Source organism: Harmonia axyridis, chromosome 3 (genome assembly GCF_914767665.1).
Source record: "Harmonia axyridis chromosome 3, icHarAxyr1.1, whole genome shotgun sequence".
Classification (NCBI taxonomy): domain Eukaryota; kingdom Metazoa; phylum Arthropoda; class Insecta; order Coleoptera; family Coccinellidae; genus Harmonia; species Harmonia axyridis.
Window position 1 is genome coordinate 39,110,325 of NC_059503.1, and position 26,144 is coordinate 39,136,468.

Genomic DNA, 26,144 nt, shown 5'->3' on the forward strand with positions numbered 1-26,144 from the left:
AGCATTAAGCTGTTGATTGCCTCTAGGAGAAAAAATATCTAAACACACTAAGGGACGCTCAATTTGCAGTAGGTACCTGTATTAAGTGAATTAATTGTAAGGGTTCGATTGCCGGGGGTTCTAACTAACTGCCTAATTTGTTTTATTACACCATTTTTTCTATTCCACGAAGTGAAGGATAGATTATTAGGCCAATTACAAAGTCTTGGTCTGCAGTTCTTTTCGAAGTGGTTATTTTTAATTTCCAACAATTTTTCATATTTATTTCGGTTTTCCAGTTAGATAATCAGATGAGCACTAATCATAAGTTTCATGATTATGTTTACTTACTTCATTATTTTTATTTTGCCATACTTCCACGTTTATTGATCATGCACTATTTATTACTTCACCGTTAAGCCCTCCGTTAACTACACATCTGAATGGAGTAAATAGACGACACTTTATTATAACATATAATAACAAAATATTATACAATAGCACCAACATATTTGGTTAGATTTCTTTGCATCACTCTTTTTTTAGCACCAAAATGAATGATAAGTATAACAAACACTAAATTAAATACAGTATAGTCTCTGACTAGACTCTGACAATTTCGATTACTTCTCATTTCGATATTTATTAATCTCGTTCTCCTGATAATGGAACTTCATCTTCAATGACCTCTTCTCTAGCGTATCGGACATCATTCACAAGATGTAACGTCAGAATGCCGAATATTACCGTCACAACTCCAATTAAATTCAATAAAGTCGCAGAAAACGGCAATTTCTCATAGCTGTTACCCCTGAAAAATGGAAGAATTTGAAATATTATGATAAGTTACACACTCAGCATAATTCTATTCATTACATTCAAAATTATAATTCGGGATATTGTACTCACAAGTAAAACATAACTTTTTCAGTCCATCCCAGGATGGCTGTAACTATCGCCATGAAGAATCCTGCAGATCCCAGGCTCACGTGATAGGGTATAACTGCTGCTCTTAAACCCTTGCTTCCTCCAGGAAACAAGAAAGTGGTGAAACCAATCAGAAGCTGAAATTAGAGAAAAGTTATTCATTAGCTACATTTCGGAAGGAGGGACAAAAACCTGATAATATTCAACTAAAGCTCTTTTCTAATCCTTTTATATCTATCAGGTATTTTTTTGGATAAGGGAAAGTAAATATTCTTTTATTGTAGATATGCCACTAATGCAGCTGAAACTACTGACAAAGCATTACTATTTAATCGATCCAAGGTATATAATCAAGTAGGAGGAAGATCTCTTAAATAGAGTTTTGTAGAAGATGAGCAGAAGCAACATGAAGCTATAAGGAGAGCTAAAAGTTCAGTTCCTACAAAGGTAGAAAATTTTTGAATAATGATTTATTATCGGTCGATTAAAAAAATACGCGATTACGTCATCAACTTTTAAATTGTTGAAAAGATTAAAAAAAAAGGAAAAACTCTGAGATAATTCACTCAATGCTACGAGCCAAATTCTCATCATTTGCGGGAGGTTTTAATTTTCTGTTTTAATATGAAGAAATCTGCGGCTGAGGCTCATCGAATGCTCTCAAATACATATAGTGAGGCCGTTATTACTGAAAGAACGTGCAGAGAGTGGTTTCAATGTATGGAAGGAAGAAGGTTGTTGAAGATGCAGAATTGGAGGCATTACTTGATCAAGACTCGTGTCAAACGCAACAAGAATTGGCAGGATTATTGGGAGTGACGCAAAAACCATTTCAAAACGCCTGAAAGTCATGGGAATGATTCAGAAACAAGGAAATTGGGTGAGGTACGAGTTGATGCCGAGATTGGTTGAACAACGTTTGTTTGCTTGTGAACAGCTGATTGCAAGGTGAAGAAGGAAGGGATTTCTGCATCGCATTGTTACTGGAGACGAAACATAGGTTTATTGCGATAATCCCAAGCGCAGAAAATCATGGGGTCATGCTCAGTATTTGGAGTTAGTATTTGGAGGGACCAGCTCGGCGGAGTGTATTATGAGTTGTTAAAACCGACTGAAACAATGACAGGCGATCGTTATCGACTGCAATTAATGTGTTTGTTTGAGCTGAGAATTGAAAGACAAACAGCCGCAATACAACGAGAGACATGATAAAGTGATTTTACAGCATGACAATGCTCGACCCCATGTTGCGAAATTGGTCAAGTCATATTTGAAAACGATGAAATGGGCAGTCGTACCCCTTCCGCCGTATTCTCAAGACTTTGCTTCCTTGGACTATCATTTGTTTCGATCAATGGCACACGGCCTGGCTGATCAGCACTTCCGGTCTTATGAAGAAGTAAAAAATTGCATCGATTCTGTATCACTTCGAAAGATGACCTGTTTTTTCAATGCGGGATTCGTAGGCTACCGGAAAGATGGGAGGAAGTAGTGGCCAGCGATGGACAATACTTTGAATCATAAATGTATAAACCAGTTTTTCACGTAAAGCCTCGAATTTTGGAAAAAAACGGGGAAAGCAAAGTTGTACGCCTATGTATATCGATGTTCTCAAAAACATATTTGACGATAAAATCATTTTGATTTCCTAATTCGTCAGCCTCCTAAGGAGACGGTCTTAAAACTTTCGAAATCAATGTAATGAAATGATGTAATGATTTCTTGTAGAATTTTTTTACAAATATTTTTAAGATATATCAGTGCTTTGTAGGGATACCATATCATATATTCTTTTTAATTGAAATTTCAAAATGAAAATATCGAAATATTCGTTATTTTTGAAAGTTCATTAACGATAAAAAAAAGCCATTTAATCTACCATCTTGTATGACTTATAACGGTGTTTCTAGTTCAAGCTCTAACAAGATAGTTAATCTCTTCTCGGACTATTTTTCGACATTGTATGATGATACTATAGTTAGTCAAATCCCACATTATACCCATGAGAATACTGTTGACATTTGCTCTTACACTGTAGAGATTAAAGAAGTTATCGATTTGGTGCTCACCTTTTCATATAAATTATCATATGGCCCTGATGGGATCCCTTTACATTTGATCAAAAATTGCATTTTTACTCTAGCAAAACCAATTCACTCTTTGTTTAATCTATCTCTTCAAAGGGGAATATTTCCCAATTCTTGGAAACACAGTTTCATAACACCCATCCACAAAAGTGGGTCTCGTGATAATGTTACCAACTACACGCAAAAAAATCTATTCTCAAATTGAGTGAATAATATTTGGTTGAAGTATATGATAGATTCATATATAAGCAAGATTATAATAAATTTGGGTCAAGTATACTTTATTCTCCAAATTTAAATATACCAAGTATTCCAAATAAGTATATGATATTCTTGAATTTAATAAAGTCGGTATTATTGGTCCAAAGAATATTCTTATATTTGCTGTGAGTAAATGATTATACTTGAAATGAGTGGTTGATGAATTTCGTTCGAATATAAAATATTTTCAAGACAAGATATTGAATTCTTCAATTTCAATCATTTCTTCGTTTGAAGGTAGTGAATCATATACTCGAATGAAAGAATTGATATACTCAAACCAAAATTAAGTTAGTGTACGAATAAGTATGTAATATGGTAAATTCAAAATTAATTTTATGGTTGTTCCGAAGAAACAGTAAACTTACTTGAAATGAATATTAATTTCAAATCAATTCTTTGAAATGAAATTATTCGAAAGAATAAATGCAATTATCTATCCAATCCATTAGATTTCTTAATCTAAATAATAAATAAAATACAGCATATATAAAAAACGAATTTATTTCTCAAATCATCATAAAATAAATAAAAACCAACAAATAAACAATATCTACATTGGAAAAAAATTGTATTACATTTATACAAATACAGGATAAAACATTGTACTATACAAAGGATTAAAGGAACATAGTTATCTTCTAAAGAATAAATTATTTAGGTGGAGAGAATTCGAGATACATTCTTAAAAGTTCATCTACATCTATACAACAAGTTGGAAACTTTTCGGCTATAATAGATTTTCCCCTGATACCAAAAACAAGTTGGGCTTGGCGGTTTGATTCCTCTGTGTTGCTCTATTTTTCTGTTCTTGAATGATTTGTCCAATATCACTTGAGATCTGCAAAGGAAGAAGAAATTTGTGATTAATAAATTTTATCGTGGACTTTTTCGAATGAAAAATACTACCTGGTCCTGAAGAATTATTCCAAAATTGTATCTCACTCATATCGATAGATATCTATTGATTTGCATTTTCATCAGCAAATGATAACGTAACTTCCAATTGTTCATGAACAATTTCCATATTCTGCAAAAGAATCAAATTCAATTAACATTCATCAATTATGAATAGGAAGTTGTATTCAAAAAGTGCATTAGTATTTCGAAAATAATTAGAAATCTCTAGAAAATCTTTATAACACACCCTATTAAAATACTATTAAATATTAACGTATTTGTTCTGAAAAAGTAAGAATTCTGTTGAAAATATCAATTCAAAAATACCTAGTCCTCAAAGGAATGATACAAAGATATCAAGCTGAATTACAATGGTAAAAAACACCAAGAGCATCATGAAAAGGAAAATGAAATCCGAATTAATGAAAAAAAATTAGATGAGTTGAAATTATTTCTCAATAAAAACTTACCTTGAAATGTTCCAATCAGACACTCCATGTATCCCTTATTCCTAATTAAATTTTGCTTTTTGCAGTATGTATTCAGTATCTAACACTTATAACACAATCAAAACTTTCGTAGACCGATCAGTCCTATCACCTAAATGAGACTGAAGGGGATCGAAAGAGATATTTTCTAATACAAACTGCACAGAGGGCGCATTTTAGTATATCTTCGAATAATATTCTTGAATCTAGTGGATGAAAGCATTTATATACTTGTATTACGATAAATACTGCCAACAGGTGGATAAGAACGTTTTCATTGGCGCGGCATATCAAACGAGTCGAATCATGTTGACGACGATGCAGGGAAAAGAACTCGCGTTTTAGTATATTTCGGTATAATATACTCAGATCTAGTACATGCAAATATAATTCAGATTATGAATGGTTTATTCTGAACTGGATCATTTGAATTTTTCAAAAATCAAAACAAATTTTGTCATTCATCTTATTCAAAACGAAATCCGTGATCAAAATATTTTAGTTTTTTTTTTATTTAAATATTTCACTCATCAAGCACTTGGGTCATTAGACACCTCTCAAAGGAATTATATTTTGTAAAATACATTTCTTTCCATTAAATAATTTTTGGCTTATTCTATATCACACATATAACGTAAACTGTTAACGATTATTCCCATGTTGTGTCGGTCACGAGAACCTTGCTATCTGGGGCAATCCCAGGTGTTTGATTGCTAGTATACAGTATACCTCATCCATTTTTGAATGTTGAAACAAAAGTTATTTCAAGAGACTGGTCAAAATTCAAATGAGATGAAAAATGTGTTTTTCTCATCATTTTTTAGGTTCATGATTGCTCACCAAAATCAATGTCACTTATATTTTTATGTATTATTAACACATCTCAAAAAATCACATAACTTACCTCAATATATATATATATATATATATACCTCAATTTTAGCATCAGAAACTAGATGTATTGTGAAACGGTATATTAACAAATTATCTAGTATGGCCTTTATTGAGTTGGTTAGCGACAATGAACATAAAAAGAAATAAAATTCATATTATTTGCTAATTCAATCACAGGGTGTAGTTCAGATGAATTATTCACTCCCCTTCTAACACTCAAACCCTAATAGTTAAATATTAAAATGAAATATGTCTCACTATGACGAAATTTTGTCCACAAAATTTCATATTTTCATTTATTATGATTAATCTCGAACATGAAAATGAGCAAATAGGTCTCCAATTCATCTTTGTGAATGCATTCCAAATTGAAATATACTCATGAGTATATTTCAATTTTCATAATGAGTAAATGATATCTTCGAAGTCGCAATATCGTATGTTCAAACAAAATGTAGCAGTATTCTTGAATCAATAAATTTATTCCTTCATTTTGAATACATCATTTACTTGTATGGAGTATTATATATTTCTATGAAGTATATGTATTCGGTATTCTATTTATTCATTCCAAGTATACCAAATTTCCTACTTTACTTTTTCCGATTCAATATATACTTGAATCAAGTTTAATATTTCAAGAATATCCTGTTTCTTGATTTGAGAATAGATTTTTTTCCGTGTATGAAGGTATATGTAATCAATCTGAGTTACCAAAGATGCTTGACTGTTCAATATCCAAGAGATTGTTCTGGGACCTCAAAAATATTGTTATCAGCGGACAACATGGCTTCTGTTGAGGTCGTTCTACAACCACAAATTTATTACTATACCAGAAGTCTATTATTGGCGCATTAGAGAATAAACTGCAGGTAAACGGACTTCTCCAAAGCTTTTGATAGGGTGCATCAATTACTAGCAAAGCTCGAATCTATAGGATTTGAAGGAAATATCTTGGAGGGGATGAAATCCTATTTAAGTGATAGAGTACAATATGTCAAATACGGGAGTTCACTATCTGACCCTATCAAGGTCCCCTTTGGGGTTCCCCAGGGATCTCATATGGGTCCGGTGTTGTTTAATGTGTTTGTTAATGACCTTCCAAATGTTATTACCAATAGTTCCTTTCTGTTGTTTGCTAATGATTTGGAGATGTTTAGAACGGTTCAATCCATATCTGATGCTGGGAGTTTGCCGTCTGATTTAAATAACCTTTCAAGATGGTGTGACTTAAACTTGCTAAAACTGAACTTGGCTAAATATCAAAAAATAACTTTTTCACGTTATTTTGAGACTATTGATTACAGTTACCAAATCAACGGCACCAATTTATCAGTGTGCAATAAAATCAACGATTTGGGGGTTATTTTCGACTCAAAAATGACCTTTAAGAATCACATAATTGAAACCTCATCTCATGCTCGTAAAATGTTAGGCTTTTCTCTCCGTTCAGCGAGGGATCTGTCTGTCAACTCTCTGAAGATTATTAGATATCTATTGTGCACAAGTGATTTCCATACTTGAATATAACTCTGTCGCCACTTTATAAAGTTGATATTGAACTCTTAGAGAGTAACCAAAATAAGTTTTTGAGATAATGTGGCTATAGCTTGAGAGTGAATAGAGAAATAATTTTTTGAATTTTGGTGATGTTCTTCTATAATTTAACACTTCATGTTTACTAACTTCAATATGTCACCTATCGAGCTGACATCTATCATTATAATAGCCAATATGGCCTATTTAAATCTTGTACGCTTGTCGATTAATTCTTAATCTAAGTATATATAAAACCGCTTGCACATATACGTCAAACTTTAAACGTAAAATCACAGCCCAAACGGGACCATCTAGAGCAAAAATGACAAGAATAAGACCCCCCTCAAAATCGTCTGGAGATCCCGGGAAAAATCCCAAACCTTCGATTCTCCCCGCGGTTTTCGAGTATACGGGGTGTTTCGGATCATTTTGACATTTCAAGTCCCATATTTCTGTGGTATCTGTGGACAATTTGGCTGTCAGTGTCATGTTAATAATAAATATTCCATTTCGATATATGAAAGTTCTTGAAAAAGTTTGCAGTTTCCAAAATTGTTATTCAATATTTAAATAAATGCCGACAGATAAAATGCAAAGTCTACGGCGAATCAAAAATTCGATAGATATTTGTCAAAATTTGGAAATGAACATTTATATCATCGAATGCATTTTCCTCAATTCAGGTTTGTTTGAAGGGTTTGTATTATTTGGAATTAATTGGATGAATGTTATTTTATTTCAGGAATTTTTCGTTTATTTTCCACAATCTATAAAACTACATTTCCTTTCGTGAGAATTTGAATTTATTGCGACAGAAGATGGAACTACCAAAGAGAACAGAAGCTTCATTCATCAATTCAGTCTTGGATTGGAGTAAAAGTTATGCTACTATGAAACAGTATTAAACAGATAGAAAGACTCCTTATAGATAATTCACAATTGGCTTTATTACTGGAAAAAAAAGAGCCAAGTTAGTCAGATAACAGTCAAAAGTTTCCATGAGTTTTTTGAATATCTAAAATATACACTTTTACGACAGAGGAGTGCAAAAATATAAGTGACCACTCCGTTTTTGAAGAATTTGAGTGCAGTGCTGTTGAATTTATAATGAATAAGTCAAATCTTTCATACTAATAATTTCAACTATATATACCCTGTTATATTATATTCCGCTCAACTGAAACATGTATTAATAAGCCTTGGATATTAGAGACTCTCAAACTTATCACCTGATTTCTCAAAAAGGTTTCACCAAGATAAGATATTGTAGGTAATTGCTTATGAGGTAACATAGGCCATGGGTATTTGAAAGGCAAGTCTATTCATTATGTCTCTTTTTAGTTGGTTTATTATAGCTATACTGAATATTTCTAAAAATAACATTCACTTTAGATGTGAATTAATTAAATTTGGACTTATGCATCATATCATATATGACTATGAAATTGAGAAAGACATATTTTTCTAAATTCCATTATAAGTCTTTCGAATAGTACTTTGAAGATATTGATTTCAATGACGTATGGAATATATCAGTTGAAATACTAGTCAAAATGTTACGACAGAAATAAATTTTGAAGGATCATTCAGTATATGAAGAATTTAACATGGCAGTCACTTTCGAAATTGGTATCAATTTTCCAGCAATTCAATGAAGGTATAAAATACTTTAAAAAGCAACTATTTATTGAAAATTTCCATGTCATGAATGAATGATCAAATTTGTATAAAAATGTTGATACCTACCTATTTGTTCACTAAAGTTTCCAATCTTTTAATCGTTATAGGAATAGGTGCTATATGGCCATTTCAAAAATGCTATCCTACTGATTTATTCATTGCTTTTCATTTTGGTAAGAATTAAATTATTCATTGATTCAGATCCAAAGTTAACATTTGAAAAAATCAAGTCAATGTAGTTATTGACCCATATGGGTCAATAGTATTGGCCGATACAATTTTAGTACCGATTTCAAATACTCAGTTCCTTTTGACTGAAGTAAAAATTGAACAATTATCTTTGTATCTTGAAATGAGTTTTGCACTTTTCCAGTGTTCAACAATGAGATCATTATTAAATTGACTCAAGAAATTAACAGAGTATGCTATATCAGGACTAGTTAATACTGCTGAAGATATTAATAAACCTATTAATTTCTTATATGGTTCATCATTACAACTCTGTTTTGTTGAATCAAAATTCAATTTAGTTTTCACATGTTCACAATCAGACATGTTGAATTATTGCAATACATATTTGAAGAATATAATCGATAGCTTTACTACCTTTTCCATAATTTCTAGTAATATTCATCCCTAATCATTTTTTAGCTTCTTCTAATTTCTTTATCATAAAATTTTCTATCAGAAAATTCATTCAGAATTAACATTAGTTAAAACAAAAAAGTCATCCATGTACAATGCAACAATAGTAAGCCAGTTATTTTTTGATTTATGTAAATACTATGATCAATTGTTGATCTTTTGAAACTTTTATCTATCAAAATTTTATTTACTATATAGGACATAAATTGCCCTGTTTAATTCACTTCTGAGTAAAACCCAGAGCCACAAGTCTCGTTCTATAACATAGCATCAATACAATCTTCAGATACTAAAAAACTCCTTAGTTCGTCAGGAATTTCCAATAGGTCCTTCAAATTGTTCAATTATATTGTATTTCTTCACAAAATATGGAATAGAAGAATAATTTGCTGCTCAACTGAAAAATGTATTGATAAACCTTGGAAATGAGGGACTTCTTATAACCTGATTTCTCAGATATGGGTATCCGAAAGGTAGATCTATTATTCATTCTGCCTCTTTTCAGTTTGTTTATTACAGCTATACTGAATATTCCTAAAACAACATTTCACTGTAGGTCTTTTCATAGATCTTATCGAATGATTATGTAAATTCAATATTTGTCAAAACTGAAAATAAACATTGAATGCAGTTTCTTTATTTCAGGTAGTATTTCTATTGACTGATAATAACTCTCACATTTTGATTATGCATTTTTCCCAAATTTTTTAAATAAGAAAGAAATTGCCATTTCTAGAGAAATGAGAATTTCAGATTTCAAAATGTCTCATTTCTCCAAAAATGACTAATTACTACTTCAAATATATACACCCTATATAATAATTGATCAAATATTGTGTATTTCTTTACAAATTAGTTAATAATTTGAAGCTTTAATCTCAATTTTCAGACTTGAATTGGTCCAACATCTAGATATTTCTAATTGATATTCCACAAATAAAAATCCTGTATAATTATCCATCCAAATCCTGTATAATAATCCATCTTCTGAAAAGAAAAACAGGTGAATGTTTACTATATAGAATTAATTTTGATAATGATTCAAAAGTGATGAAATTTTGCTTACCTACTAATTTTGGGTATTAGATCACGAATCCGGTGACATAAATTCCTCAATCCTGCTGGTTTTTTTTAAAAATTTGTAAAATTGGCTTGATGAAGGTAAGGTTATCCACATTAATAGCTAGTTTTCTTGTATTTTATCAACTGATTCTCGTTAGAAATGATTAATTAATCACATTTCAAGCTTTTCCCTAAAAAAAAATGGCTTTTTCTCGTCAAAAACTACTATTTTATTCATTGTTTATATCCGGTGGCGGCAATTATGTTCAATACGTAACGTCTGTCAAATGCCAAATAATCTGCAACGTTGCCAGTATGCCCAGATCTTCTTGATGGGATCGGTCTTTACTTGGTAGAAATTCATATTAATAAATTGTTTGAGATTATGACGTATTATAAAACTGTATGGAAACTCATAACATGACAAGTCTACAGGGTGGCCACTTTTTTAATGGGATTGTATTGGTAACTTTTAAACCATAAGAGTTAGAAAGTCGGTCAAATGGAAAAAAAGTTGCATGCATAGAAGCATTATTATTGAGATATAAGAAAAGTAAATTATGTCATTTTGATTTTTCTTTTTTTCCCACTTTATTTCAAATATCATCAAAAAATGTCACAGGAATTTTTTATTCGACAGTAAATTATCCTCAATTTGACGTAATCAGATTTCGTTTCCAACGTTTCGTACTCTCTGGGACACCCTCAACCTCAATTTTTTCAATACGGACCTGCATATTTTATGACATTTTTCGAAATAACTTTTAACGCTGAATTCAACGATATATCATTCAAAGTAGATTTTCAGGTGATTTTGACCCTTATCCAATTTTCTTTGGGTCGGATCTGTATTACCTTTATTCAGTTTAATTGGCAACATGCAATATGCAATAAATTTCGATAAGAAAGTCAACTTACCCATCTTGAACTAAATGGAACATATTAGGATCAAAGCAAGAAACCAGTATACTGGTTTCTTGGTTCTTCTTTTATAATAATCATTTAAACCTTCTAACTCTTATGGCTTAAAAGCTACCAATACAAACCCATTAAAAAAGTGGCCACCCTGTAGACTTGTCTTGTTTGGTTTCCGAAATAGTTATTTAGTAATCTTCCATTCAACTCTTTCTTAGTACCTATCCTCTCAATTAATTTTTACTTTAATCTTTAATAACAGTAATTAATGATTTTTCAATACTTTCAATCGGTTTGTCAATCAGAAATGCTTGACTGTGTAGAAATAGAGTATAAAGTTCTAATAAAGAGTCAAAAAAAATCGGTTACAGCTTTTAAGGCCTTTTTTTCAGCTGAGAAATTTTTTTTCAATGGCACCCATAGCTTCAGCAAGCGTTCAATAGCTAGAACTAGTGAAAGCCATCGAATTCTAGAATAAGAAAGAACATTGCTGTAAGTTGTTTCTGCATACTCACGAAAACCTTTCATCGTTCGACCCTTACAAAAAATATCGAAAAATATTTGAAAATTTTAAGACCAATAGAATGCACAGAAATTAAAATCATATCGGCGGAAGTGGAAGCAGTATTGTGAAGTCTATGCGCTGGACAACCGATAGTTTCATTGTCGAATTAAAAAAAAACTCGCCTTTATTTTACTTCGAAGTAAGTACCGCACTGACAGCGAAAATATTTTATATGGAAATATTAAGGTACTCTAAGGATTCAATATAAAATAAAGTGATTGCATAAGACTATTTTTTTGAACAATTTTAATAATTTTATTTTCAATCCTTCGGTTTCTGAAAAATAATGTTTGAGCAACGGAAACAGCATTTCAGATTTATAATTACTGGAATCCGTTGAGATTCCATGAAAACAAATTTTGTCTCACCTACAATATATAAGGAAATATGAATCTCATAACGGTCAAATTACTGACCGGGACAATTGAATAACTAACCGGGACACGGGGACTCAATGGTCCAAACCGGGACATGTCCCGGCGTACCGGGACGTATGGCAGCTAATCGTGAATAACTTTATGATGCAGATACAAATCGACTAACATGTCGATGGCGTTATGTTCACAAATACCTAAACTTATTGTGTGACATCTACGTTATATTTATTTCTACTAGCACTTACCGTTACAGCCATCTATTGCAAAACGGCGCGCCGTTGCCGCGGCGGAAGCAAAGTTGTACGCCTTATATAAATATTCATATGAATATCTAAATATAAATATTTTTGAGAGGTTAGGCTTGATATCGGTGTAATATGGGATTTGGTCCCATAGAAAAACTCGAAGCCCAAAATGGCGAACCCCCTCAAAATTTAAGGCTAGGACCGCCCTTGATTTGTCGTCATGAAAAGTTAGGATTTGCATCAAATATTTTCATGTGAGCAAGGGCGAAACGGTATATTCTAGGAAAAAAATCATATAGAATTCCAACCTAGAACCAGCATAGTATACCGAGTGAATCGTCTGAAATCAGCTAACGATACAAGGTTTCGGAAAAAAAGCTTTTATTTTCTAGCCGGATACCCAGTGAAGGATCTACCGGCATAGTGACGGGGTCCAAGGGGCGGAGCCCCTTCGGCGAGCAGAGCGAGTCCTAAGTATTAACCTCGCTAGTAACAGACAACTTACTTGTCCGCAGAAAAGGGCGAAGGTCAGTATGCCAAGCCATGAATGGAGTGAGTACAAGTTGGCGATAGGAGGAGAAGCAAAATTGTGGGAATCGAAAACAGCTTTCAATCCCAAAGATGCCATAATGAGTATAGTTATGTGAAGACCTGCATGAACGCACTTCAGAGTGAATTTCTTCGTGTTTCTTCCGGTCCTGTACACTAGTATGGCTGTGGAAAGGTAAAATTGATAAATATTTAATTTCCCTTCCTAAAACGATGCTTACATTGAGAATAGAGGAACAACATCCCTGTCACCATCAGAAAAGGATGCCAGTTGAACTCAGTGTTTGGCTTCTCTAATGAGAAACCTCCTACATAATGATCCAGCCATATGAACGTTAGAATGACCAAACCCCCTCCGAGTATGGTCGTTATGGTGTAGAGAGTGTTATACTGTTTGAGTCTGGCATGTTCTGCTTGAGCCTCCATGTGCGTGTTTCTATAAAAAATCAATAAGGTTAGAATGATAGCTTTTTCACAGAAATCATTCAATAACGCTTGATCAATTAATTGAAAATATGATGGAACGAATTGATTGTTGGCAATTTTTTATTTCTGTACTTAAAATAATTTTTTTTTCATTCGAAGTCATTTTCACTGAGTACTCAATAAGGAGATGGGCTTACCAAGGTCAACCGCACCAAGAACAATCCCAGGGGGCATAGCCCCCACCCCGAAATTTTTCCGGCCCCCCCTAAAATTTCAAATATTAAGGCTAAAATAATTACAAGATTAGCTGAACTATAATTTCGCTTCCTTTTGGCACCTTTGGCTTCTAAATGCTCAACGTTACATACAAGAAGTTCTTCTGGAAAGTGTAGTTCCCTATGCCTCATTTGTTGGAGATGACTTCATTTTAATGCACCACAATGCAAGACCGCATTTAGCAAATATTGTTAACCCATATATGGATGAGGTTCATATCCACCGATTAGAATGGCCTGCATGTAGCCTGGATCTGAATCCGATTGAACATATCTAGGATGAAATTCAAAAAAAAATTCTTATACTACTCGAAACACTTGATGAGCTGCGATTTGCGTTGCAATTTGAATACGACGCAATTCTTCAAGATCGCATTATTCGTCTTATCAATTCGATGTCTCGTTGTTTCCGCGAGAGATGGGAACATGAAAATCCTAATTATTTTTCCTTTTTGTTTCAAATTTCTGTTGAATATTAAAACATCAATTAAATTTTTCCGTAAAGAAAATTCCAAGCTTTCATTTGACTACGCGTATCTTCAAAAGAAATCAAGATATCAAGGTGAAATAAAAGCTGAAAGATGGCGAAAAGGATATTTTTTGTAATAAACTGAGCGTAAACTCTACAAATTTTCCCAACTGTTCTACAGATCACACAGGGTGTTAAGAAATGGGACTATAAATACATATTTTTTTCACCCTGTACCTATAAATAAGCTATCAACATTTATGGAAAACTTTTCTTGAGTTTGTTTTGATACCAAAGAATTCATCTTTAATTTGACGTAAAAACAATTGAAATGGATTGAAAATTACTGAAGATCTCGGTAAACGAACTTCAGCAAAATTTTAGGTGGACCCGATTTTGTGCCGGTGAGTGTATTATTGAAAACTTTTTTCCTCACTTTCAAAAAGCTTGTTTTGTGTAGAGATCGCCCGCTGTACTCTGTACAATACAGGGTTGTTTTGTTTTCCTATCCTGCCTCTCCAAGCCTCCGTTATAATTATAAATAATCATAGTTACTTTAAAGAGCGTTTTGAAGTATTTTTTATTTAATTATAGTGGGTTTGGCAACAGAGAGTTCACAAAATTTTAATAAGAATTGATATAATGGAATTCACGATTGTCAGATTCGATGTTTCATCCAATAGAATGCCACTATGAGTGAAAATCGGTATAAAGAACACTACAATGTTAGAATTATTAATAAGCCTGTATAAAGCTGCAAGTCACAAAAAATTTGTTCAACTTACAGAAAAGGTACGGCTTCCGAAGAAGTGAATCTAGCGAACATAATCAACAGACACAATTGAATAAATTTATCGTACAAAATCTTTCGTTATAAGTAGTTAGATTTATACTGAAATGAAGTTTCGAGAAGTTGAGGAAGGAGGACTAGGGAGCTTCTTATCTCTTTTGTGGTTTTCGTTTAAATTAAATCGATTATAATCGTTCAATATCAATGGGAAACAATCGAAGAAAATTAATTTTTTTCTGTGCTTGACAGTTCATGTTCATGACGTAATGTTATTCCGTCCAATATAAAATATAATGGAATACTTCAAATAATTCATCACAAAATAAAATATTATTGAAAGTTGTAAGAAGTTCTGAATTTCATAGCTTATTTTTACCAAGACCTTTACAGTATGAGTGTGGAATGAAGAGGTGACTACCTAGCTCTTTCAAGGTTTGCTTTCCATTAAAAGCAAGGGGTTTATTGAAATGATAAGCCCTCAGTTAATTTCAATATCTTATCACCTAATTTATTGTTACATATAAAATTGAATAATATTCTTTGTCAATATGAGAGAGGTACAAAGTTGTATTTGAAATCCATTTTAGTTTACTATTTTCAATAAGAAATCTGAGGAAATAATTACATATTTGAATCCAAGAATCGAATGAAAACGGTGCAAACATAGATTACTATCACGATGAAGGATCACGCTTCAATTATAAAGCGACACGTTTAATACGACAATTGAGGTACCAGAATCTAGGATAAATACAGGGAAACGTGCTGCCATCGAATGTGAGTGGCGATATACTGGTTTCGCTGTTTTTGGGGCTCATCAGATTGCAGAATCTAATAGAGCATATTTGACTGAAAGCTGACAGTAGCATTCAACGTTCTATCAAGATTTCCATAAAGGTATTTGTCAAGCTTTGATATTTTTGATAAATGTGTGATAAAGTATTATGTTAAATGAATAAATGAAATAAAAATAAATAAATAACGTCTTTATTCAGAGAAGCAGGATTATAATATGCCTGGCAATCATGACATCCAGTTCGAAGTCTAGCAAGCTATTCAACTCAACGCCATTCACGATCAAAACCAACTGAACCAGCTAAGGTGTATGAATGTAACATCAAATTTCAAGCGTCAAAATAAATTTCAATTGTCTTCTTTTAAGGGTTACAGCTCCAAAGGGATCCATTTTCGGACATTTTCTAGAAGAAACTACAAGCACGTTCCTTCCAGATCTTGGATAATTCGTGATAATGACTTCAATTTTTGGATTTTTAGCAGGATATGGTCTTAAACGATGAGGTTTCTGACTCTTTGAATTCGTGGTCAAGTTTAAGAATGTCTGTACGGCCGTAAACACGATTTCTCCCGAACGAAAAGACATAGAAACTTAGGATAGGTTAGTTCGGATCTCAAATGACACCCCGGTTGAGTAGGTGTTCCGAAATTTTATATGTATATAAAGGCGTTCGAAATATTTTTCCTGTTAATTCCAAAACTGCATATTGGATGGAATATTCCACGGCCACAAAATCAATGAAGTTAAGTTTTTGTGTGTATATATAAAATACAATTCTAAGTTGTATACAATTCAAGAAGAATATTGGAAAATAAATACCCAATATTGCAATTACTACAACAGAACAATAGAAGATTCAATAAATATATCTAAAAAAATCAAGAAAGCCCTGACGCGAACTAAGGATTTTTTGAGTGCTCTGTGGTAAATAAATTTCTGTCAGGTAATGGTAATCTGATGGATTGCTGAAATTGAAGTAATAACGTTCTCATAACTTATTTCAATGCATAGTTGTCTGGTGGCCAATTAATATATTCAAACCTCAATCAATCAAAGGATGATAAAGTTGCCCTTGTCCGGTCGTCCTTTGTCAACAAAATGTTCATCAAATGATTCATAAAATTACCGAAATATAATAAGCGATGTCTGGCCTCCTCTCGATTTAGTATTTATCTTTTTCTATTGATTGTATCACATTTGTACTACATATAAATATATAAATGCATTTCACACGTATATTCGAAAAGCACCAACTCAGGATATGACGTCACAATGATTTCAATATTTCTAATTAGGAGCTGTTCAATAAAATGAAGTATTCTTGAAATTATACAGGGTGTTTTCATTTTATACTAGTCAAACCTATATAGTCATGTAGATGATACCGGGCGAATCATTTTTGCCTTATAACATATAGCGAGATACAGGTTGTGCAACGTCGTTTCTGACCAATATTCTATTGAGTGTGGTCAGTTATGTAAAACTTTTGAAGTCACCATTTTTGGTCGAATCGTAATATTTTAGAGTGCTCAATTCAGAAAAGATAAAGAACCTTGAAAAAAAAAATTTAAATGGCGGAAAACCTGCAACATTTGAGATTTTTTTGCTCGATTGTCAAAATGAATTTTAGTCCCTAAACCAACTCATTTTTATAGGAATTTATGTGAGAAGATTCTTTCAAAAATAGAACAAAATTTTTTTTTACATTCAGTGAAATCACAGCGAATTTTTTTTCTGTGATAATTTTATACTAATATCTGGAATGTTTCGACAGTGGACTGTGCAATTTCAAATTTTGGCTCTCAAAGTCCAACCTTTCAATTATGTTAGAGGACCGAAGGAGAAATTTGGATTGCCGTTATGAAGGAACGGTTTGATATGTCATCTACATGATTATATAGTTTTGTCCGGTATAAAATGAAACACCCCGTATATTATGTTAAGTCATTTAGAATTTTTTTCAGTATACTCTAGAATCTAGATTTTTATACTCTAGAATCAAGATTGGAAGTTCAGCCACGAACTGCATGTGGATACATTCGAGACTTCACAATATAAAAAAGTTGAAATTACAATCAGAATATGAACGTTATTCCAATAAAACTGAGTTGCACAAGTCTTAATACAAAGTATGAGAGTCACGCTATGTTGAACAATGTGATTAGAGGTAGCTGTTATACTAACAATAAACGAGTTTCACAACCAATGCAATATCTTTCTGAGGCAAACGAACTCCAGATCTACATTCACCACCGAAAATAATCGAACATAGACATTTTCGAAATATCTGATTTGATTTTGGAGGTCGTAAAATCTACAGCTAGAAGTTGATACATTTCCTAAGTCATTCATTTATTGAAAACAGAATCCTTTGTATTCTGTCCTGAAATATGTATTTAAATTGAATAATGATAGTACGTACAAAATAACTGTCATTTCTCATCTTTCATCCTAAAATTGAATAACATTCGAACAACCACAGTTATTTTGTGAATGATTTATCTTCAAACTAAAAAAAAAAATTCGAAGGTTTTCCTGCTTATAAATGTTTCTTCTAAGAATTTAGGAGTTTATAATTAGCAGTTAGCCTCACATGGAATTAATATTTTCAGGTGACTATGTCGACGATATAAGTAGGATTTTTGAGAAGAAATGTGTTTTTACTGATAAGGGTCCAGGACCTATTTCGTGGAAGAATATTATAGAAAATATCAAGATGAGTGGTTCTGAAATCTAAAAGTGAAAATAATAGAGGGGTTTGAACATTTTTAATTAACTGACATACCAAATTAAAAACATCTTTCTCTCAAGCTGTATTACTAGATTCCATAATGAATTATGCCTGCTCATTCAATTAATATGGAATATCGAAATATATGAATTAAATATTTTCAAGAATGAATTGAAATATTTAATTAAATATTGGTTTACCTACTACTTTCTCAAAATTTATAAAATTGATTATTATTCGAGAGTTCTTTGTTTTGTCGTGCATAAATCTGTTGGCATGTACCAAAAGATTATTGTATTTGAACAGATCTTCTATCATTTCGTCACTATGGCAGTTATTATTATGTGGTGCTGACAGGTCAGGGTGTGCCGTAAATGAGACGAAAAATAAGTCAAAAGAGAAATTTCCAGGATAGGTTAAGATCTGAAATGCCGCAGTCGAGTTCGAATAGGCAAAATCTGACGAGGGCTTCACAGAATATGGGCATTCGAAATTTTGTTTTTCTAATAATTCCAAAACTACAAATTCTATCGAAACCTATGACATTCTATAATCAGATGTGAAATGATAATTTCAAGCATGATGTCAAGCTTTTATTGCGTTACCAGAACCAGGAAAAATTCAAGAAGAATATTGAAAAGAGCGTGCAATATTTCGGAATCTCCCGAGTTAGATTGTGGGAGTAGATTAAGAAAAAGATGACAAGCTAGATGCAAAATGTCTTATTATTCGCACCATGCAAATTCAGGCAGAATATCTGAAATAGAACTAATTCTTCAGTGAAAAAAGTTTTGACCATATTGAAATTCTGCCTGTGGATGTGAAAGAGAATTTGTTCTGGATAGAAACATAATGTGATTAGAACCATAAAAAAAAACAATCAAAACATCGAGAAACAATTCCCAATATTTCCCTAATAATAGATCTGAGTAGGTTGAAAATAACTACTCGAATTTTCAACTTTATTATTTTTTTTTGAGGAAGTATTTATTGTATTCATGATAGTCCTTCTCCTCCATTACACCACTATTTTAATTTTACTTTTGTAAGTGCTATTGTCCAGTTATCTCCGAAAGTTTCTTTTAATTTTGATCATAAGATTTTTTGCATTAAAAATCTTTGGAACCGTTTACAAGTTGGAAAGGTCTATGGTGGTAATGGAAATGTAAACATTGAATGGTATAATGATACAAGTTCTTGTAGTTCGAAGTTATAAGTTTTCTTTATTTTTTTCGGAATAAATACTTAACTTAAAATGAACCTATACATCCAAGGTGTTCCAATAAAGAGGAGCCAACCCAGATATTTCTCATATTATACTGATCTTCGGCATTTGATCAGATATGATCATTAAAATGTTTCTAAGGGGATACATTTTGCCGTATGTTTAACCATTGAAAACAACCCTCATACGAAGGTGTGTTACAATCCCAAAAATTTTATAGGAGATGAGTGATAAATTATCTTAATAGTGTATTGTGCAACAAGTGGGGAAAGTCCAATTTTTTTCGCGAGTGTGGAAGTTTGTGGCACGAGCCTGAAAGGCGAGTGCCGCAAACCCACGAGCGAGAAAATGACTTTCTCCATATGTTGCACACTATACTTTTCCTACAACTGCATAAATTTCAAAAATTCAAGTAATGGACTTGATTCAAATCAAAATGACCTTCGTTGACAGTATGTGCTTATTTTTGCGTTTCCATAGAAACGACTCAAAAGCCTAATTTCATTGGTCTACCAAGCGAGGTGTGGGCAAATCCGTGGGGAATAATATTTCCCACAGTATGAGCAATACATAGTTTTGAAATTGAGTAAGCTATGAAGAATACGCTACTTTCCATAGCAGTTGTAGGAAAACATTTTTTAATTTTATTTTTAGATATGTATGTCTGGTTCGAATTTCTCAGGTGAAAAGTTAAGCAAGAAAATAAATGCACTTTTTCGATCGCCTCATTTGGGAAATAGAACTCCTCACAACTGTCGATATTGGAGTTATGTTTATTCTCATTTAACATAACGAGAGAAAAACTTACGCCCAGAAAAACAAAGTGTTTGGCTGCAGTGGCGTACCCAGACATAAGCCTTTGGCAGGGATAAAGACTTATAGACGAAAAAAAAAATTTGGTTAGATTCTTGAGATTTATTTTCACCTGTCGAAGTGTCAGTTGTTGTATTCAAGCGCGAAAAACTTGAAGATTCTCTGCAAAATGTTCCTTCTTTTGAAAAAGTTTTTCAAAGAAGTTTGCTAAGATTTTGATTAGTTTTGAGATGATGCAACACCCATTAAAAGTTGAACACGGAATATAATAGAAAAATTGATGTCATCCATCTCAAACAGAATATACTTAACCTACTAACCTTTCTTTGTGAATGAAAATGTTAACGCAGTAAGTAATGGAATCCAAAACTTCGGTAAAGAGATTCTTTGCGACAAAGGATAATTAGATATAATAATATGATATTATTTATTTTCTTTAGGTTTAGGTTCCTAAAAAATTGGAGAAATTGCTATCATGGGTGCCGCTGTTTCAATTCTATAGTAGTTCGGAGTTTTTATTTCAGAATCTCATTAATTTTAACGCGATTGTTTATCATCAATTTGGCATTTATAGCCCGTATGTTGATAATGTTTCTGCCGACGACAGTTGGATCAGATCCTGCCCTTTGATATAACCGCTGGTTGATGAATTCGTTGGTTAAATTTTTGCACAATTGAATTATTGAATGTTGTGACTTATAATGGATATTGGATATCCCCCCTTGAGTACGCCACTGTTTGGCTGGAATTTTGGGCCATCATATCGTTGGTCCATCATCTCCGGAAATTGGAATGCTGAAGGGTGAAGGATATACTCCAAAATTTAATATCCCCCAGATGGAGGAATTACTTCAAAATTACAAGAATATTCTCTAGATGAGGTTTTTTCAACTGGATGGAGCACTTCCTGATTATACTGCTGCTGAATATCTCATAGTGAAAATTCTATCAAAGTGAGATTTACGACAAAAAATAATTCAGGAGTGTCATCAATTAAAGTCAGAAGTCTTTCGAAATGTACGTCAATTATTCATTCATCACGTTTCAATTGTATGGAAGCGGATGGAGCTCAATTCGAACATTTATTTCGAATAATTTTCATTTATGTAAACAATGAAATCGGACGTAACTCGACCCCTGTACCTATTCAAATTCGTAGGGTTGTAGCATCCTCATAGGGGTTGCGTCCCAAAGACTTTTGACTACCTTCTTTCTCTAAATTATTAATGAACGTAGATCATAATTAGATTTTTCTTTTGAGGAATGTCGGGAGTAGCTCTTTTTCATTGGAAAACACTATAAAAAACAGTAGGAACCGGAGTGTATGTAGGCATATTTCATTTTCATAAGGGAAAAATTATCATCGGCAACAAAAAAAGGATAATGAAAAGTAAAAAAAGGAATTTTTAAATTTTTTTTCTAGTCTGTACATACTAATCTCCGAAACTACTGAACGTTTTAGTAATATCTGATTGAAGTCCAAAGACTGACATAAAGTCAGTCTTTGGATAATTTTTTAACGATATTTTGCTTATTGAATTTCTTATGGTTTGGACGATGCTATCAACACGAAATTATGCACTCAGCATATATTCATACATACATGCAAAATTTGGACGCGATCGGATCAGTTGTCACAGAAATATTCAGTACAATTTATTTTTAATTATATTTAAGTAGGTACTTGTTGAATTTTCTATGATTCTCTTGTAATCAGCACAAAACTTGAAAATGGTATTTACTATTCACATATACTCTCTGAATTTCAATGGCGTAATTTTACTGGCCAGGGAAATACTGTCATGTTTTTTTGATTATCTTTTAATTTTCTCTAGTTCAGGTGATGACGCGAACAATATGAAATTTTGTATCAAGCATATTTACGGAACCCCTAATGGGATTTGCTTATTTACGAACTCAACCATAGTATTTGAGAACCTACCTTGAAAATTTCAAGTTTTTAGGTATTTCCTTTCGAGAGTTATCATGTTTACGAAATGATAATATAGGATTTGTTGACGTATTCGTCACCACTCACCAGTGAGGCGAAAGTTATCGATACAGTCCATTTCCGAAAATTAAACACATTTGACGAAATGTTAGAGCGATAAGTTCGGAGACGAGCGCTCAAAAATACTATTTCTTGATGTCTCTCAAAGTTCTAATTTCAATTGCAATGGAAATATCTATCGAGAATAAGAATAGGTATATTAATGTTGTTGCTGTTGTGATTGATTGATTACAAAATTGGTAATATGTTTGCTCTTTTATTGATTTTGATTGGTTCTTGTTTATTCTTGCTTAATGAATTGGTTTTCTGATTTGTTGGTTGGTCAGTTGTTTTTTTTGCTTGGTTGATTTTAATCAGAATATTATATTATCGTTTTGACAATTTCTAAGCGGTCATTTTTTTTGTCGATAGAAAATAAAGAAAGAAAAATAACAAAATAGAATGTCTCAAATATTTTATCAGTTTGTTACAGTTTTCACATATGAATTGCGCTCATTCTGGAAGATGTATTCCATTGAATTTGGATGACAGGAAAAACGTAAGAAGTTATTTAAAGATAAATTTTCACGTGGAAAAATTCGTGATCCTCAACTAGAGAAGGAGTTTAACTAAATGAAACAATTATTTATTTGTCTTGAGAATGTGGAGAATTTTTAAATATATGCAATGTTTTTATTATTGATATTAGAGAAATTCTAGATTTCTCATATAGAATCACTTACCTACAGAACCATACAAGTAGGAAATTTATTTTATCGCTAATAAATTTTTCTTGAAATAAAAAATATTTGCGTGTTAAAATAACTCCTTATCTAATATCACTAGGAAAATCAATTGCAAAACTAATTTATTCGCATATTTCACATATGATATCGTCGAATAATTGGAGTATAAAGGAATGAAAAAAAAATTATTCATGAGATTATGAGTCGGAAAAATTAAATAATTGGTAATTGTTCTTACCTTAACAAACTCTCGTGGTCTTCTTCACCCAACAGACTGTCCGATTCTGAACTCATGAGATCGTCGATGCAACAAGTCGCGGAAAAAATCGATAGAGAGGCGTTTTCCCCCCCGAAGAACTTAGCATATGGTTGAAATTGGGAAGAAGTGAGCTCCAGAAAGTATTAATCCGAATTCGTACGTTTTTCAATTTAAATAATTTATATTAGATTTCTCCTTCATGTACAAACGGCACAATCCATGAAAATAACAAGTAATGTTTTGTTTTTTCTTCATCATTGTATATTGTCAAATATCCCAGTCTCAGCTGCTTGCTGTCAAATCCCCTCGGTGCAAGTCTAAAGGTCTTCCTGCACTCTCGGATCGCTTAACGCAGTAAACTTGGTTTATAAGAATGATGAAAATTATTTTAAGCATAACAATCCCTCACGGCTAATAACATTAGCAAGCAATGGTGAAATTTGTGAAATATAATAACGATCCTTTGAAATATTTCAAAAATGAACAATAAAAACACATTTAGTTTTCGGAATAATTCAAGTTCTACTCGTATGTGGACTCAGTAGTATACTTGAATACTGAAGTGAACACAGAACATTTTGCTAAGACGGTACTGAAATTTTTTTACCCTTAATTTTTTTCACAACAATCAACTAAATAATAAAGTGAAATTTGTTTCTATTTTTTATAACATTTTCCGCGAATACAATGGTGTTGTAGCTTTCTATATTGTTCTGGATAATAATAAGAAATTTTACACCAAATTAAAAGAAAAAAACACCAATTTTACAACGACCTGAAATAGTTTAAAAAATAGAATGTAACAACTGCATAAAATGCTACATAGGTCAGACAAAACAGTTGCTACAAGAAAGGATAAAACAACATAAAAATGATACGGAAAAAATAACATGACACAAAGAACAGCTCTCACTGCACACGTCCATGCTGTAGGACATGGATTGAACTTCGCAAATGTCACAGTTCTGGATTACGAACTTATTTACAGTAGAAGCTTAATCAGTAAAATGATTCATATAAGGTCCAACAACACAGTGAATTATAGGTAAGATGTCCAACATCTCAGTTTAGTCTGATTCTGGGCAGTAATGGTGTTTCAAGGACTCGAAGTGGTCGATAATAAATAATGATGGAAATAACTGAAATTATTCAAAATCTCGGTGTGTGTGTGTGTGTTTGTTCATATTTCGTGTTTTATGGTGGAAGTAGTTTTGATGAATCCACCATAATTTTAGATTTATTCTCTATCTATCTATTTCTATTAAATAGATATTTCGATGGTTTAAAGGGCAGATATTGTACGTCCAGTTTGACCTGCGAAAAAATTATGAAATACTATGAGTGTGCATGGGCAAATTCTGTGCTATGTTTTCATCATGTTGATAACACTTACTTCTTTTTATTTCTGATATACAATATTTGCACAGAGTACAGACTATATCTGTCTTACTACGTTCAACATATCACTTTATTCTAACATTGGCGAAAAATGGACATACTCGAACAATATATGTGCTTTGAAACATTGATTTATAAACTTCAGAAAATATTTGTAACTCTACCTGTTACAACATGTAGTCCGGAGAGATCCTTTTCCTCCGATAACATACTTGAGAAACTCCACACTTCAGGAGAGACTGAATGGATTGGCGCTGATGTCTCATCGATTTATTTCCCTCAAAAAATCTAAAAAGCTCAATATCATTTTATGATATTAATCAGACTATAAATTCTTTATGTATCTGGTCTGAAGATTCATTTCCTTGTGAGGTCATATTGTACTTGATTTTCACAGGATTTTAGGAAAGTGGGTTATACAAAACTAAATCCAACTAATGCCAACGTTCTTCACTTTTTCAGGGCTACAAGAGAGAAATTTACGAAAATTAAATAACTCAATATACAGGGTGTTTCCTAAACATGCGGCAAAAATTCAGGGGGTTGTTCCTTGGACTATTTTAAGCATGTTTTGTCCTTGGATGATTTTTGAAAAACCTCTTTGTTTCGAAGATACAGGGCGAACAACATTTTTCATATTTTCAAAATTAATAATAGTTCAAATAAAAATGCGTACCGCACTGTGTTTACTAAGTAGGTACAATTTATTTTTAAATTTTTTTAACAACATTCCAATTACTAAAAACGGCCAGTTTTTTGACTAAAAATTGATAAGTGCAGATGGTAAAGGAATACAGATTAAACACGGTTTTCATTTGAATTCGTTTTGTGATGTATTAGCAATTAACATTTTATCTTTGACTATTATGAATCGCTAAGATTGGATGCTTGTATGCTGGCTAGAGGTGGTCATTTTCAACAGTTTTTGTAGGTTGAGTTGAATTTTCATGTAATTTTTCATAATAAAATGTTATTATCTGAAATTTTGTTTCCCCTATATCTTCGAAACAAATAGGTTTTTCAAAAATTATCAAAGGTCAAAATATTCTTAGAATAGTCCAAGGAACAACCCCCTGAATTTTTGCCGCATATTTAGGAAACACCCTGTATATT

The 26,144-nt window shown here is 32.3% G+C and overlaps 1 protein-coding gene and 1 long non-coding RNA gene across 3 annotated transcripts; both read right to left on the reverse strand.

Moving 5' to 3' along the window:
- Window positions 1-441: 441 nt before the first annotated feature.
- On the reverse strand, window positions 442-23,899 carry LOC123674998 (transmembrane ascorbate-dependent reductase CYB561-like). 2 transcript variants are annotated; one of them, XM_045610211.1, is made up of 5 exons: window positions 23,613-23,899; window positions 13,335-13,549; window positions 13,070-13,278; window positions 889-1,043; window positions 442-790 (listed from the first exon to the last, which is right to left on the reverse strand). In XM_045610211.1, exons 1-5 carry the CDS (start codon window positions 23,666-23,668, stop codon window positions 625-627), a joined length of 801 nt encoding a protein of 266 aa, XP_045466167.1. In that variant the 5' UTR covers window positions 23,669-23,899; the 3' UTR covers window positions 442-624. The 2 variants fall into 2 exon arrangements, with proteins under 2 accessions (XP_045466167.1, XP_045466168.1); XM_045610212.1 differs by lacking the exon at window positions 23,613-23,899 and adding an exon at window positions 15,069-15,202.
- LOC123674999 lies at window positions 4,000-5,204 on the reverse strand. Its single transcript, XR_006746730.1, has 3 exons — window positions 4,625-5,204; window positions 4,164-4,284; window positions 4,000-4,095 (listed from the first exon to the last, which is right to left on the reverse strand). It is a non-coding gene; the product is annotated as an uncharacterized LOC123674999 (long non-coding RNA).
- Window positions 23,900-26,144: the final 2,245 nt, after the last annotated feature.

Bases quoted from the DNA above. Each gene is read 5' to 3' on its own strand.
- LOC123674998 (XM_045610211.1), bottom strand. From the start codon at position 23,668: ATGAGTTCAGAATCGGACAGTCTGTTGGGTGAAGAAGACCACGAGAGT. The intron at 13,550-23,612 runs GTAAGAACAATT...GATTTTTTATAG, and splicing joins GACCACGAGAGTTTGTTAAG to AAACACGCACATGGAGGCTC. The intron at 1,044-13,069 runs GTAAGTTGTCTG...CTCTAATTTCAG, and splicing joins TCGCCCTTTTCTGCGGACAA to CTTCTGATTGGTTTCACCAC.